A 15,910-nucleotide genomic window follows, 5' to 3' on the forward strand; every position below is an offset into this window, starting at 1 on the left:
GTAAAATGGAAAAGTTGGCTGCCAGGAGCAGTGGATTCGAAGTGCCAGCCCTGAGCCCCAGTGATAATCCTGGATGCAAAAACAAAACAAAACAAGCAAACAAAAAACCCTCTGTGCTGGGCTGTCTGATCCCTCACCCTCCCTAGGTAGGATGGGGTGTCCAAGATCTTTGTCTTTGTTTTTGTTTTTGTTTTGTGGCAGAGGCATCATTGTCAGGGTTTTATCATTCTAGGCTGACTTTTTCAGATAGAGACAGAAAAAGAAAAAGGCCACAATGCCAAAGCTCCCTTCGGGACAGTAAGGGCCGGGCTTGTAGCTGAGTGGACACCTCTGAGCTATCTTACCAGCCCCAATCTCTTGGCTTGTGAGCTGGTGACTGTCTGCCTTCCGTGATAGTGACCTCACCTCCACCCCAGGCCCCTGTCACACAGTCATTACCAGGTCAGAGCTGGGGGGGGGGGGGGGGAGTGAGAGTCAATGACTGCATGCCCACCTCAGTCCCTGCAGAAGGTCAGATTCTCTGGGTACAGAGTGCAAAGCTCTCCCATGGGGACTTGGGGTCTCCCCAAGATTGGGGAGGGGAACTAGCCTGAGGAGGATCTAGCTGGAAGGTAGCAGCGGCTGTGCTGAAACTGTCTCAGCAGGAAAGCTGGATTAAACAGCTCCTAGAGGAAAACACGCTCATGGTGGAATGCAAGACAGAGACAAAGATGAAGTCTCCATTGCCGACTGCCCAGCCCCACTGCACCTGCAGGAGCTCTCCCAGGCCTGCTGCAGGCCTTAGGCGTGACCGCTTGAGGAGTGGCAGGGTGTTATTTGAGCCCGTCCTCCTGCTTGGGCAGCCTTGTATGGTGTCTGATCACCCCAAGGCTTTCAGTGTCAGGATTATATGACAAAGGCCAGAAACTCTGAGTCGCCAACAGTCGCTAGTCTCAGCTCCTGCCTGCCCGCTCCTGGGCCTGTTCCTGGCCCAGAGAGTCTGTCCCCACACGTAGAGGTGGCTGGGGGATGCTGGGGGTGTATGGCAGACAGGGATGGAGGTTACCCAAGGGGGCATGACCCTGCTGCTGAGGTCTGCTGGAGGGCCTGGAGCTCAGGGGTTCTGTAGATTAGGGAGGAGGAGGAGGAGGAGGCTGTGAGATGGGTTTTTTGATTGTTTTCTCTGGGACTCAGTACTGGAACTAGGAATCCACTGCTCCTCGCAGTCATTTTTTTTTCCATTTTATTGGGTAGGACAGAGAGAAATGGAGAGAGGAGGGGGGAGATAGAGAGGGAGAGAGAAAGAGAGACACCTGCAGACCTGTTTCACCGCTTAAGAAACTGTCCCTCCTGCACGTAGGAAGCTGGGGGCTCGAACCTGGATCCTTGCATTTGGTACTATGTGAGCCTAACTGGGTATACCACTGCCTATCCCCTATTGTTGTTCTTTAGTTGGTTTACATTGCTGGGGAGTGAACCCTGGGCCTTATATGTGAGTGATGCCACCACTGGGCAGCCTCTCTGGGTTGATTTTTTTTCATTCCTTTCTTTTAGGGAGAGAAGGGGGCAAAGGTTGAGAACGAGAGAGAAAGAGGTCCTCAGCACCACTCCACCATTCATGGAGCTCCCCCTGGTGCTGCAGGTCATGGTGTTCTCAGGTGGTGCTGGGGCCCTAGCCCACGGCTCTAGCCCACGGCCTCCAGCATGGTAAGGTTCCCCTGAGTTATCTCCTGGCCCTGTAAAAGGAGTTTTTAATGGAAAATCTGAAATATGTGACTGCCACTTTAGATCTTTTTCCCTTGGGATATCATTTCCACATAGCCAGGTCTGCAGTGGACAGTTTTGAGCTCAGTGATTTTGTGCTGTTTATCAAGCTGTCCACTCACGATGGTCAGGGAGGGACAGATATCATCAGCCTGGACAGCCTACCACCTCACAGCATGGTCTCCACCCTCTCACAATCCCTGGGCTCTTCTCCTGTCTCTTGTTTCCCCAGACAGACCGACTCTGCCTTTCCCCCCACCCCACCTCTCTCTCTTTATTAGTATATTTATTTTTGTAGACATAGTCTGAAATTGAGAGGAAGGGGAGATAGATAGGGAGAGAGAGAGGCACTGGAGCACTGCTTCACCACTTGTGAAGCTTGTCCCCTGCAGGTGGGGACTCAGGGCTTGAACCTGGGTCCTTGTACATTGTAACATGTGAGCCTCAGCCTTCCCTCAGAACCTCTGGACTGTTTGCCCTTTTTCTTCACAGCTATTGCAAAGAGTTACACATGACACCTACCTGGAAGCTTCTGGAATGTTTCCACTTAGATGATTGTTGTGTTTTGTGTTTACCACAGGCCCTAGAGACTGGTCTTGGTTCCATTTTTAAGATAAGCCCAGAGGTCCCTTCTCTGAAGGTCAGATAGCAGTAGTGGCTGAGCCAGATGTGAGGCCAGGCTGGCCCAGCTCTGCCTTGGCACTAAGTTCCATGCCTTTTTTTTTTTAAACATGTCTTTATTTTATTAAAATTTTTATTTACTGATTGGATAGAGACAGCCAGAAATTGAGAGGGAAGGGGTTGATAGAGAGGAAAAGAGACAGAGAGACACCTACAGGCCTGCTTCACTGCTTGTGAAGCTTCCTCCCCTGCGGGTGGGGACCAGGGACTTGAACTCAGGTCCTTGCGCACTGTGAGCTTAACCAGGTGCGCCACCCCCCCACACACACATACTGATATTAATAGACCTGCCCCAAGCCTGCGTGTAACGAACATGCGTGTAACGAACAGAGAGCTCTTGTCCACATCAGAAGGTCAGGCAGGCTCTGTGGCCGGGTCCATCTTTTTCCAGGGCTGGCCGGGGGACTGTGCCCTCGTGGAGGGATGAGACGCTGCCTCACTGGGACCCAACTCCCACTTGGGGAATTAGTCCCTCCTCAGGGTGCCCACCCAGGGCCTGCTTGAGCTCTGGGTTCCATCTGCATCACCCACAGTCTTTGTTGCCCTCACTGTCTACCAGGCTGCTGAGTGTAAGAATCTAGAAGGAAAGCATTGGGGCAAGACCACTCAAGGTCAGACCTTGGATCTGCTCTTAACTCTGACCCAGTGACTTGTGCCTCAACTTCCTCATCTGTAAAAGAAGGTGATGGTAATAGGAGTCACTGATGGAGACAGTATTGCAGAAAGATAGTTCTGCAGAAAGACCTGTGTGCCTGAGACATTGGAGGTTTCAGAGTTCAACCCTAGTATCGCTATGCTGGGCTAGAATGGGGGTGCCTCTTCCCAGGCACACACTCTCTGGGTTGGAAAGAACGTGACCGGAGCCAGCCTGGGCTGCTACTCGCTCAGCGACGAGAAAGATGACTCAGGAACAGACTCGTGTTGGTGAAGCAATTGGATTCTTTATTGATCAGAGAACCAAGGCTTTTAAAGGGCAGATCCCGAAGTGGCAAGTCGGAAATGGAAATGGCTAGGGAAGGGGTGGAGAAAGGCAAAAGGGGTTGGAAAGGTAGGAACTTCCTTAGCAACTATTGCGAGGGTTTTAACTGGTAGGATTAATGATACCCTGCAGGCAGGGAGGGTCTTGAGGGTAGAAAGAAGATAGATCAAAGGAATGGAATGGGTGGGGATATAAAACAATGATTATGTAGATAATAAGTTTGATAAGACGAGAGGATGGATGTCCCCTCAAGTCAAGCCCTGCCAAGCTTAACCATATCCTCACAATTTTCTGACACTACCAGAAGCCAGACTTGAGCAGAGTTGGGTGGGGGAGGGGAGTCTGGGGAGATAGCCTAGTGGGGAGATAGCCTAGTGGTTATACAAAAGACTCAGACCTGAGGCTCCAAAGTCTCATGTTCAATCCTCAGGGTCACCCACCATAAGCCATTGTTTTGTTTTGTTTTGTTTGTTTATTTCTTTTGTCTTGTTTTTTCTTTTCCTGTTTCTAGATCACTATGAAACCAATGCTCCTGGTTGCCATTTTTTCCACTTTATTGCATAGGACAGAGAGAAATTGAGAGAGTAGGGGAAGACAGAGAGAGAGAGAGAAAAATAGACTCCTGCACACCTATTTCACTGGTTGTGAAGCTTCTTCTCTGCAGGTGGGGAGCAGGAGTTTGAACCTAGACCCTTGAGTGGGTCCTTGCACTTAGTACTATGTGCACTTAACCAGGTGCACCACCTCCCAGCCCCCAAAGCCAGTGTTTAGCAGTGCTCTGGTTACAAAAAAAAAAAAAAAAAAAAATCAGGTCTGGGGAGGCAGCATAATGGTTATGCAAATGATTCCATGCCTGAGGCTCTCAGCGTCACCATCAACCAGAACTGAACAGGGCTCTCCTAAAATAAAATATTAAACAAGAAAATAGCACATATACTCCTAACAGCAAGTAAAAAAAACGTGGCCGAGGCTGCTGGAACGCAGTCTACACGGTCAACAAGTGTCAGTGCAGGAGTGATGGTTACGGTGACTCCACTAATCAGTCACCTGACTAGACTTCTGGCTTGGGAAGACTGGACTGAAAGCCTGCCCCTCACGGAGAGTCTCCCTGCCACTCCCCGGTCTCATAGTTGCTGCAGGCACTTCCTGGGTGGCCACCCCAAATCATGGAGAATCTCTTTCTTCATCTCTCCCGCCCCAGCTCTCTGGGCTCACAGACCTTCTGGCTGGGAAAGGCCCGTCACACATTCCAGGCTTATGCAGGGCCATGGACAGCCACTTTATCCTTCTGTGCTGTAGTCATTCCTTCCTCCTCCTTCTCCTCTTCCCACTCCCTGGCTCCCACAGCGGAGCTGGCTGCAGAACAGACCCTCACAGGCCCTCAGCAGTTGCTGGAATTCAGACACTCCCTGTAAGAAGGACAGCAGAGAAGCGAGCTGCTTGGTCCCGTATAGCTGGAGCCGCTGCAGGTACAGAGAGGAGCCACGTGTGGTGTCCAGGCTCCAGACTTTGTTTCCCCACCCTATTTGCTCGTGTGTGTGTGTGTGTGTGTGTGTGTGTGTGTGTGTGTGTGTGTTGCTTCCATTGCTATAATAAGGCTGCTCCTGCCATCACCACAAGTCTAATATCCAGGGAAGAGATGAATGAAAGCTTTTTTCTTCTTCTGATAGGCTGATCCTTCTCTCCTTCTCAAAGACTTACTCCTTTTTTTTTTTTTTTAAAGTGCCACAGGGTTACCAAGCTGGAGCTTGGTTTCAGCACCGTGAATCCACGGCTCCCAGTGGCCATTTTTTCCTTTTTTTTTTTTTTTCTTTTAATTCTTTTCTATTTTATTCAACAGGGAAAAGAGAAATTGGGGGGAGGGGGAGTAAATAGAGAGGGAAAGAAAGACACCTGCAGCCCTGCTTCACTTGTGAAGCTTTCCCCCTGCGGGCTTGAACCTGGCTCCTTATGTACTGTGATGTGAGTGCCTAACCAAGTGCACCACTGTCTGACCTCTGACATCTCTTTTTCTTAATCCCTCCCTCCTTCCCTCCCTCCCTCCTCCTTTCTTCCTTCCTTCTTGTATTTCTTTCTTTCTTTCTTTCTTTCTTTCTTTCTTTCTTTCTTTCTCTTTCTTGTGCACAGTACTGTGTGTGCTTAACCAGGTGTGCCACCTGGTGGCTCCTAGTCTCTTTTTCATTATCATGAGGCCAAGAAATGATTTCTTAAATAGTTTGTATTTGTTTTTATTATTGGATACAGACAGAGAGAAATTGAGGGGGGGGGGTTAGAGAAGGTGAGACAGAGAGACACCTGCAGCCTTTTTAAATAACACCAGGCTGTCCTCAACAAAAGGAACTGAGCTAGAGAACCATAGGGTCAGCTTCTGTTCCTTCCGCCACGCTCCTTTGCCCTTGGGAAGAGGCAGCTGGGAGCCTCCTGCACCGGCCTCCTGCTGCTCTGCCCCACACAGCAACACTTCCTGTTGCCTCCCAGGCCCAGAGCTCTCTGTGATGGACTTTCCTGGCATCACACCCTTTGCCCTCTCCGCGTCACAGGGCACCATGATGGGCCAGTGTCAGCAGAAAGCCAGGCAGTTGACTTTCTCTTGCTTATGCCCAGGTGAAAGGCAGGGTAACTTCTCTGGAAGCTGAGGCTCTCTCCTTTGCAGCCTCCAGCCTGTGGCCGAAGCTCGAGGGTCTTTGATTCAGTGCAGCCAGCAGAAGGTGGCTGACCTCCTCCCCTCCTCTCCCTGTCTGTGGCCTGCTAGGCCAGCACTGGCCAGGGCTTCGTGCAGTGATGGGCATAGGGTCTACGTGCCCCCGCCAGTCCTGTGGCCACTAGTGTGATTGAGAGACTGGGTGCTTGGTTTTATTTGATTTAGATTTAAATAGCCTTCTTTGACTCTCCACTGGGCAGTGCCTTCTCAGATAACACCAAGAATGCCTGGGGTCAGGGAGAGAACTCATGGGGTGGACACTTGTGTTGTCATGCACGCAGCTCAGGCTTGAACCCTGGCACCAAATGGTTGCCGATGGTCCTGGAGGAAGCTCCCTCTCTGTCTCTATCTGAATGAGAAACAAACAAATGTATCAGGTCAGTGAAATTGCTGAAGCATAAGCCCAGACTCCATTTAAAGAGAGACAGAGAGAGAGAGAGAGAGAGAGAAAACAAGGACTTCTGCTCCTGTGAGTAGGAGAGGTGCAGTGGGCCAGGTGGTGGCACACTCAGTTGAATGCACGTTTCCCAGTTGCAAGGACCCAGGTTCGAGCCGCCATTTGCCACCTGCAGGGGAGGAAGCTTTATGAACAGTGAAACAGGTTTGTAGGTGTCTCTCTCCACTTTCCTTCTCAATTTCTGTCCTGTCTAGTCAAAAGAAAGAAAGAAATGGCTACTAGGGGGCAGTGGATTCATCATGTAGGCATCAGTCTCAGTGATAGGCTAGTGGCAATTAAGAAAAAGAAAGAAAGGGAGGGACGGATGAAGGAAGAAGGAAAGACATAACAGATGGCATTCATCTTAGATTTACAAAATCCGAGTCCCTCTAAGAGAGTTGATATTAAGAAGACCTAGAGGGAGTTAGGCGGTAGCGCAGCGGGTTAAGCACAGGTGGCTTAAAACACAAGGACTGGTGTAAGGATCCCAGTTCGAGTCCCCTGGCTCCCCACCTGCAGGGGAGTCGCTTCACAGGCGGTGAAGCAGGTCTGCAGGTGTCTGTCTTTCTCTCGCTCTCTCTGTCTTCTCCTCCTCTCTCCATTTCTCTCTGTCCTATCCAACAACAACGATATCAGTGACAACAACAATAACCACAACAACGATAAAACAAGGGCAACAAAAGGGAAAAAATAGCCTCCAGGAGTAGTGGACTTGTGGTGCAGGTACCGAACCCCAGCAATTACCCTGGAGGCAAAATAAATAAATACATAAATAAATAAATAAAATTTATTTGATAGAGACAGCCAGAAATTGAAAGGGGGAGATAAGAGAGGGAGAGAGACAGAGAGACACCTGCAGCCCTGCTTTACCACATCTGAAGCTTTTCCCCTGCAGGTGGGGATGGGGGGTCTTTGCACCTTGTAACATGTCCTCTCAAGCAGGTGTGACACCACCCAGCCCCGAAAACACAAGTCTTTCAAGTTCAGCTTCTTCATTGATTCTCAGGAACGTGAGTAGGTCGGCACACACAAAGCTCACTTATTGCTCTCTAGTCCCCCGCAAGCCCTGGCCCCACGCCTAGGGAGGGGAGGTGACTGCCCTCAGTCCCAGAGCCCATGAGTGGCCTTTTAAGTCTCTCTGATCACAGCTTCAAAATGGCTTCTTGTCTCTGCCTGTGAGCAGGTGAGGGTTTGCAGGACCAGGCTTTGCGAGCCCAGCCAGGGCAGGTGCAGTCTGGAAGCCTGGACATATTTCTCTTTCCACGGACTTGTTTTTCCAGTCAGATCTCCTAAGACTTGGTTGCTTACAGGTGCAGCACCTGGTGCAGCCTTCCTGCTTATTCAGGGCCTGATAGGAGGGGCGGGGCCTCGGTGTCAGGTACACATGTCAGAAAGGTGAGCCCAGGGCAAATCTGCCGTTGCCACTGTTTGCCAAGGACACCAGCTCCTCTTGTTTTCAGTGCTTCTTTGAGTCGGAGCAGGTCAGGCTGTTTCAGGCTGCCCTGTGCCTTCACCATCCTGTCTCCTGGCAGAGCTCACCCTCCTGTTCTTGTGCCAAAGTCCAACCCTTCCCCACCCACAGACTGCCAAGTAGGATTCCTAAAACACAACATGTCCAATTACCTTTGAATTTCAGATCAACAATGAATAAATAACAATCTCAGAGTCTTAGTACAGGACATCTGTGTTCAGGACATACTTATACTCAAAGAGGCTGTTTATCTGAAATTGTGATTTCACTTTGAGTCTTTGTGGTTGCTTTTCTGTTACTTGGTTAGCTCTGTTTTGTTTGGCTACATCCAACAGACCTGAAGCAAAGCTGCATCGACTGCTTGCTGTTTGAGAGAAACTAAGTAGCATTTGCAATTTATAGTGAAATAAACTTTAGTTGACTGTGGGGGAGGCAGTTTTTACCCATTTGGGCTGGTGGGGCCAGAGAGATGGAAAGACTTATAAATACAGAATTTTATTTCTCACAATTTTGAGTCTTTTAAAAATTTTTTTGATTTGTTATTATTAATTTGTTACAAGATTGTAAGATTATAATATGTAGTTCCAGAGATCTGTATCCCCACCCTCCCAGAGATCACCACCACAGTTCTTTTTTTTTTTTTTTTTATTGTTATAGTTATTATTGTTGTCGTTGTTGGATAGGACAGAGAGAAATGGAGAGAGGAGGGGAAGACAGAGAGGGGGAGAGATAGACACCTGCAGACCTGCTTCACCGCCTGTGAAGCGACTCCCCTGCAGGTGGGGAGCCGGGGGCTCGAACCGGGATCCTCACGCCGGTCCCTGCGCTTTGCGCCACATGCGCTTAACCCACAGCGCCACCGCCCGACCCCCTCCACCACAGTTCTTACAAGTCTTACAGTTTGCTTGCTTCTGTTTTGCTTGGAGTTTTTTTTTTTTTTGACAAGTTCATGTAAATCAGATTCTGAGGTCTCTTATAAGGGTGCTAATATCATTCTATTTTTACCATTCAGAATTATAGTCTTAAAAAAGTAAAATATTTCTATTATTTCATTTTTATTTATTATCGGATAGAGACAAAAGTCTAGAAGGGGGGTATGAGGAATGTAGAGAGGGAAAGAGATACCTTCATCACCACTCATGGAGCCCCCCCTCCCACAGGTGGAGACCAGGGGCTTGAACCTGGGTCCTTGTGCATTGTAATGTGAGCACTTAACCAGATGTGCCACTGCCTAGCTCCAGGAAGCCAGCTTTTTTTTTTTTTAATTATCTTTATTTATACTGGATAGAGACAGCCAGAAATCAAGAGGGTAGGGGAAGAGAAAGAGAGATACCTGCAGCCCTGCTTCATCACTTATGAAGCTTCCCCCCTACAGGTGGGAGCCAGGGGCTTGAACCTGGATCCTTGTGCACTGTAATGTGAGTGTTTAACCAGGTGCACCACCACCCGGCCCCCAGGGCACTCATCTTGTATATAAGGACTCCATCCTCATGTGACCTAATCACCTTCCTAAGACCCCATCTCTGAGTACCATCACCAAATACTATTGAGGCTAAGTTTCAACTTAGGAATTAGGGGTGTGAGAGGAACACAGATCTTCTGTCTAGGGCAGGCAGGGTGCAAGAACTAGAATTTCAGAATCCCAGATGCTGCTGGGGATTGGTGGCCCAGGGAGAGGGAGGCTACAGAGGGAGTCAAGGTTAAGGGGCTTTTAGAGTTCCACTCCACTGTACCTCTTCCTGTCCTGGTTTTCTCCGACTGGCCCTTCCCTCACATCTATTCATTGTTCACCCAGGTGCCCCTGGTTTTTCAGCTTCTCTGGTGTGTGTGTGTGTGTGTGTGTGTGTGTGTGTGTGTGTGTGTGTGTGTGTGTGTGTGATTTAATAATGATTAACAAGATTGTAAGTTAACAGGTACAAAACACAGTTCCCACTATCAGAGTTCCGTGTTCCATACCATACCCTCCATTGGAAATTTCCCTGTTCTTTATCCCTCCGGAATATAAACCAAAATTCTTTTTTAAAAAAGATATATTTTATTTATTTTTATTTTTGAGAGAGAGATACAGAGAGAAACACCAGAGCACTGCTCAGCTCTGGCTTATGGTGCTGTGAGGGATTGAACCTGGGACTTCAGAGCTCAGGCATAAGCATCTCTTTGCTTAACCATTATGCTATCTACCCACGCCCACCAAAATTCTTTATGTGGTGCAGAAGGTGGGAGTTCTGGCTTCTGTAATTGCTTCTCCACTGGACATGGATATTGGCAGGTGGATCCATACCCCCAGCCTGTTTCTATCTTTCCCCAGGGGGGCAGGGCTCTGGAGAGATGAGGTTCCGGGATACCTTGGTGATGTCATCTGTCCAGGGAAGTCAGGATGGCATCATGGTAGCATCTGTAAATTGGTGGCTGAAAGGTGGTAAGAGATAAAGCTGGACAAATTGTTTAATAAACAGGAACCCAAAGGTAGGAATAGAGCAGATGAAATTAGGAGTCTTCATGTGAGAAGAAGCTAGGAGGTCTATTTTAGGTATGTTCCAGGTGGCCCATGATTTAAGTAATTTTGGCTGAGCCTGACAGCTAACATGCAGGTGAACTAAAAGAGAAGAGAAGATGGTGTCAGAGTTGAGAATAGGCCTAGAGAGCTGAATTAGGGCAGAGAGTAGCTCCCAAACATGAGGAAAGTATATCAATCCTGTTAGCTTTTCACCCCATTGATCTGACCCAGGCTCCATATCTCTTCCTACTTATAAAGCACAGGAGCCTGTGTGACCGAATCCCCGTCAGTCTGAGCTCACAGTCCATGGTCACAGCTGGGAACATTCTAGGCTGCACTCATTTCAGGACCCGTCTTCCTGCAGTGGCGGAGTAGGCTGACCCAGCCTCCCTTTGGAAAGGGGAATTTTGGCTGGTGCTGGTCTCTGCTCGCTGCCCTGTGCCCCAAGGCTCAGCTCAGGCCTCCTTGTGCCCCAGGAAGGTGCAGCCCTCCTTAGTGCTATCACTTGCCTCTGCTGTTTCTACTCACTGGGGGCTTCTTCAGCCTTAAGGGTTTCCCTTCTCTGTTCCAAATACCCTGCACCAAGGTGTAGACAGCCAGGAAAACATTTGCCTGGGCTGAGAGCAGGGAAGGGCCTCCCACAGCAACCCTCCTACTCGGTGGTCTTGCAGACGGGACCAGTGTCCAAGCAGCCAGGGTCTCGGCTGCAGACTCCCGCCTTCCTGGGGATTAAGAGGGCTAGCTTTGAGGCCAGCCTGAGGGCAGGGTCTGTCTGTGTCATTTATGTACCCCCCAGGCCCCTGGTTCAGCATCTGGCTTGGGGTAGGCGCCCATAAAGTCTTACTGGGTGGAGAGAATTGTGTTGGCCTTTTCCCAGTGATATGGTCACATAAGAGCCTGCTGTGAAGGGGCTGGAGCAGGACCAGGAGAACTGCTCCTGGGAGCTGTGGACATGCAGACCCTAAACACGCCTGCCCCCATGTCATGAACTCCTCCTATTCGGGCTATCCAAAGTGTGGTCAAGTTGGATGGCAAATGGGGTCACTCTAGGCCTCTTGGGGAAGGGGTGACAGTGGGACTGAGACCATGACAGAAAGACAGAAAGGAACCTGTGAGGAAGAGCAGAAAGCTCTTCTGGTGGCTCTGAGGAGGGAGGATTCTAGTATCTGCGTGAACTGAGAGCCCTGAGGGTGTTTGAGGGAGGGAGGGAGGGAGGGAGCATCAGGGTGTCAGGTGGAGGAATCTGGGTATGGGTATAGGCAGCTGCCATAAATACACCCAACAGGAAGTGTGGCCTGGAACATGTCCACCACCTCGTGCTCTGCTGGTGTTTTTTTTTGTTGTTGTTTGTTTGTTTGATTTTGTTTTCCCTTTTGATTTCCTTTTTTTTTTTTTTTGGTAAGAGTAATACTTTTAGGATAACAGCACAAACGTTTAGCCCTGGCTTCCCTCAGTCCTGCCAAAGGGAGCTCATCTCAAAGGAACCCTGGAACTGCTGGGTGGTTAGATCTGGAGGTGAAGATGTGAAGAGGCAAAGGGTAGCCCCCCCCCCCCACACACACACAGGCACCTGCTGTAGACAGGTGGCCTCCAAGGAGGTGGTAAGGAGTCCACGTCAGAGTAAGGGGCTCCGAGTGGGGTCCCCTGACCTGAGGCCTCAGCTCTGCTCCCTCTAGGTCGCCCCCCAAATCAGATCTGGCCTCACCTTGACTTGAGACCAGGACCCGCAAGTGTGCAGAACTGTAGAGATTGCCAGGGCCAGGGGGTGGCGCACTTGGTTGAGCGCATATGTGACAATGCACAAGGACCCGGGTTCGAGCCTCCAGTCCCCAACTGCAGGGGGAAAGCTTTGCAAATAGAGAAGTAGGACAACAGGTGTCTCTCTGTCTGTCTGTCACCCCTTTCCTTCTCTGTTTTTGACTGTTTCTATCCAATAAAGATAATTTTTAAAGTTTTTATTTATAAAATGGAAACACTGACTAGACCAGAGGATATGAGGAGTACAGCTCCACACAGTTCCCATCATCAAAACTCCATATCCCACTCCCTCACCCCCAGCTTTCCCATTCTCTATCCCTGTGGGAGTATGGACCCAGGGTCATTATGGGATGCAGAAGGTGGAAGGTCTGGCTTCTGTCATTGCTTCCCTGCTGAACATGGGCGTTGACAGGTCAATCCATACTCCCAGCCTGTCTCTCTCTTTCCCTAGTGGGGAAGGGGTTCTGTGGAAGTGGGGTCCAGGACACATTGGTGGGGTCGTCTGCCTAGAGAAGTCCAGTTGGCATCATGGTAGCATCTGGAACCTAGTGGCTGAAAAAGAGTAAAGATAAAAAGCAGAGCAAATTGTTGACTAATCTAAAGATACTTTTTTAAAAGTGTAAGAAAAGAGTTTGCTGGGTGCCAGTAGAGGGGAGGGTATCTAGGGTGACGTGAGAGCAGTGCCCGCATGGGTGAGGTCTATACCCCACAGTGTGTGAGAGAGGGTGTTGAGAGATGAACCCCCTGAGGTGGTAGCATGGCCTGTGGCACATTGAGGGAACAGCCACAGGAGACGTGAGGAAGGCTGTTCCGGGGAGAGGTTACTGGAACTAGGCAGAGCGTACCATGTTGCAGAGAGAAGGAGAGAAGAAGCCCTCTGCTGCAGTAAGACGCCAGACCCATCTTTCCCTTTCTTTGCTATTTGTTTATTTACTTATTCATGTATCGGATAGAGACAGCCAGACATCGAGAGAGAAGGGGGAGATAGAGAGACAGAGAGTATCCCTGCTTCACCACTTGTGGTGCTTTTCCCCTGCAGGTGGGGACCCGGGGCTTGAACCCGGATCCTTGAGCAGTATAATGTGATCGATCGCCGGGCCCCCTCCACTGAACCTCTTCAGGATGGCTTCCAAGTGTGAGGCTAGGAATTAGGCCCTGGGGTTGGCTGCATCTGGGCCGGGTTCAAATCCCAGCTCTGCTGTCCACTGACTGCCCGAGCTGGTTGAATTGCTTTATCTCTCCGAGTCTCTGACCTCCTAATCTATAAAGTCGGGGGTAGTGGCCTAGAGTTCCTCCCTCTGCAGCTTTGGGTGGGATGAAATGCTGATTGATGCCTGGAGAGCTTCACCGGCTTCCTTCTCCCTGCTCCTGCCCCGCATGCTGGTTTCTGCCAGCTCTTTCTTCTTCTCTCTCTGGCTCCTGCCCAGTGGAGGGGCCAGCCCACTGGCCATCAGGTGGACCCTCTCTGGGCCGTGACAGCAGCAGGGGAACCCCTCTAGACTGACAAGGGTGGGCTGGGGTTTCCGTCTTTTTTTTAAAAAAATAATTTATCAGTGGATAGAGACAGAAACCAAGAGAAGCGGGGGGTGGGGGGGAGGGTTGGTTGGCGCAGACAGACACCTGCAGCCCTGCTTCACCACTCTTGAAGCTTTCCCCCTGCAGGTGGGGACCGAAGGCTTGAACCCAGGTCCTTGTGTACTGTAACACGAACGCTTAGCCAGATGTGGCACCGCCTGGCCTCCCTGTTTGTTTTGTTGGGGGCGGGGGCGGCTTTCTGGACACATAAAGTACTGAATGCAGGACACGGATGAGACAGGACTCGCCAAAGTCTCTTCCCCCACACACACACACATACACACAGAGCAAAACAAACAAACAAACAAGTGAGTTTCTTGCTCTCTCCCCTAGTGCTCCTGCGGGAGGAAGTATCACGGCTGCAGGAGGAAGTCCACCTTCTCAGGCAGATGAAGGAGATGCTGACAAGAGATCTGGAGGAGTCCCAGGGTGGCAAGTCCTCCGAGGTGCTCTCGGCCACTGAACTCAGGGTCCAGCTGGCCCAGAAGGAGCAGGAGCTAGCCAGAGCCAAAGAAGCCTTGCAGGGTAAGTGCCCCACCTCCCCTCACCTGCCTGTGTGGTTCAGGACACGGATGCTCCAGGGAATCAGGATTCTGTCTCAGAGGGAAGCGTGTGGACGCTAGGGTCTCTCTGTGTGGGGACACCTCCACTCTCCAGCTGCCGTCATCCCGTCCCTGGAGGGCACATCTGTCTGTCACTCCCTCCTCGCATGTGACCTCTGTGTATACTCGCCCACCCTGGGGACGTTGGGGTACTGCCCTCTGAGGTGTGAGTGAATGGCCACACCGCCCCAGCAGCTGGCTGCCTTTCTCAGCACCCTCGCTGGACAACAATGATAGGCTGGCTTCTCTGCTGGGGCCTCTGCGCTCCACTTACCCACAGGGCTTGGGTCTCCTCTCGATTTGTTGGGTTTTGGAAGAACCCAAATCTGAGAGACACCAGTGTTGGGTCCCAAGAAGGTGCTGGTGACATCTTCCCGGGTGAGTGCACGTATCCTTAATCAGCTGGCAGCCGGTGGGCACAGTTTCAGTCTGTATTCCTTCCGCAGGCCTGGGCCTCCAAGCTGCTCATGTGGCTGTCACCTATCGCTCACTCTGTGGGGTTGGGGAGAGGTCTTGAAGGTCATTTGAAAAGTTTAGACGTGGGGCTGGGTGGTGGCACACCTGGTTGAGTGCACTTATTACAATGCCCATGGACCCGAGTTCGAGCCCCCAGGTCTCTACCTGCAGGGGTGAAAGCTTTATAAATGGTGAAGTAGTGCTTCAGGTGTCTCTCTGTTTCTCTTCCTCTCTATCATCCCCTCCCCTCTCCATTGCTGGTTCTCTCTATCCAATAAGTAAATAAAGATGACCAAAAAAAAACTTTGAAAAGGAAAGCAAAAAGGTTGTTGGACCCCCTCCCCTGACAGTGCTCAGAGAACTCAGGCATAAAACAGTAAGAGAGGGGGCCGGGCGGTAGTGCAGCAGGTTAAGCACACGTGGGTGACAAGAAGCACCAAGGACAGCCCCCAGCTCCCCACCTGTGGGGAGGAAGGGGGTGACTTCACAGGCGGTGAAGCAGGTCTGCAGGTATCTATCTTTCTCTCCTCCTCTCTATCTTCCCCTCCTCTCTCAATTTCTCCCTGTCCTATCCAATAACAATGATAGCAATAACAACAACAATAATAATAGCAGCAATAATGATGGGCAACAAAAGGGAAAAAAATAGCCTCCAGGAGCAGTGTAATTGTTGTACAGGCCACCAGCGATAACCTTGGGGGCAAAAAAAAAAAAAAAAAAACCAGTAAGAGAGAGCATAGCTTTTGGAGAACTAGCCTTGATTCTCTAGAACCCCTCCCCCCTCCCCTTCCCCCATGTCTTTGATTTGGGGGGGGCACAACCTGCTTTCTCATTCACCATTGATTAGAAATGATAACGCCTCTCTGAAAACTTCATTTTTGAAGCCTCGCACTTCAAAGCGAGACTGAGATTTTGGGTTGTGTAGCAAAGAAGCCTCAAAACAGCGCAGCTTAAAGAATCTCTTTGTCTCGCTCTTCTGCAGCTATTCCTTTGAGGAGTATTCCAGGCTGG

At 50.2% G+C, this 15,910-nt stretch overlaps 1 protein-coding gene across 6 annotated transcripts in view; it reads left to right on the forward strand.

The window, feature by feature from the left end:
- The window catches only part of LOC103122359 (kazrin), a 585,567-nt gene that overhangs the window by 420,847 nt on the left and 148,810 nt on the right, over positions 1–15,910 (forward strand). For all 6 annotated transcript variants that reach the window (XR_009552653.1, XM_060202328.1, XM_060202329.1 and 3 more), the window contains exon 2: positions 14,175–14,366. Coding sequence is in view for 5 of the 6 variants with exons in the window: in XM_060202328.1 (XP_060058311.1) it covers positions 14,175–14,366 (192 nt within the window). In the remaining variant the exon portion in view is untranslated. The remainder of the gene's footprint in view (positions 1–14,174; positions 14,367–15,910) is intronic.

This window comes from Erinaceus europaeus, chromosome 11 (assembly GCF_950295315.1).
Source record: "Erinaceus europaeus chromosome 11, mEriEur2.1, whole genome shotgun sequence".
Classification (NCBI taxonomy): Eukaryota; Metazoa; Chordata; class Mammalia; order Eulipotyphla; family Erinaceidae; genus Erinaceus; species Erinaceus europaeus.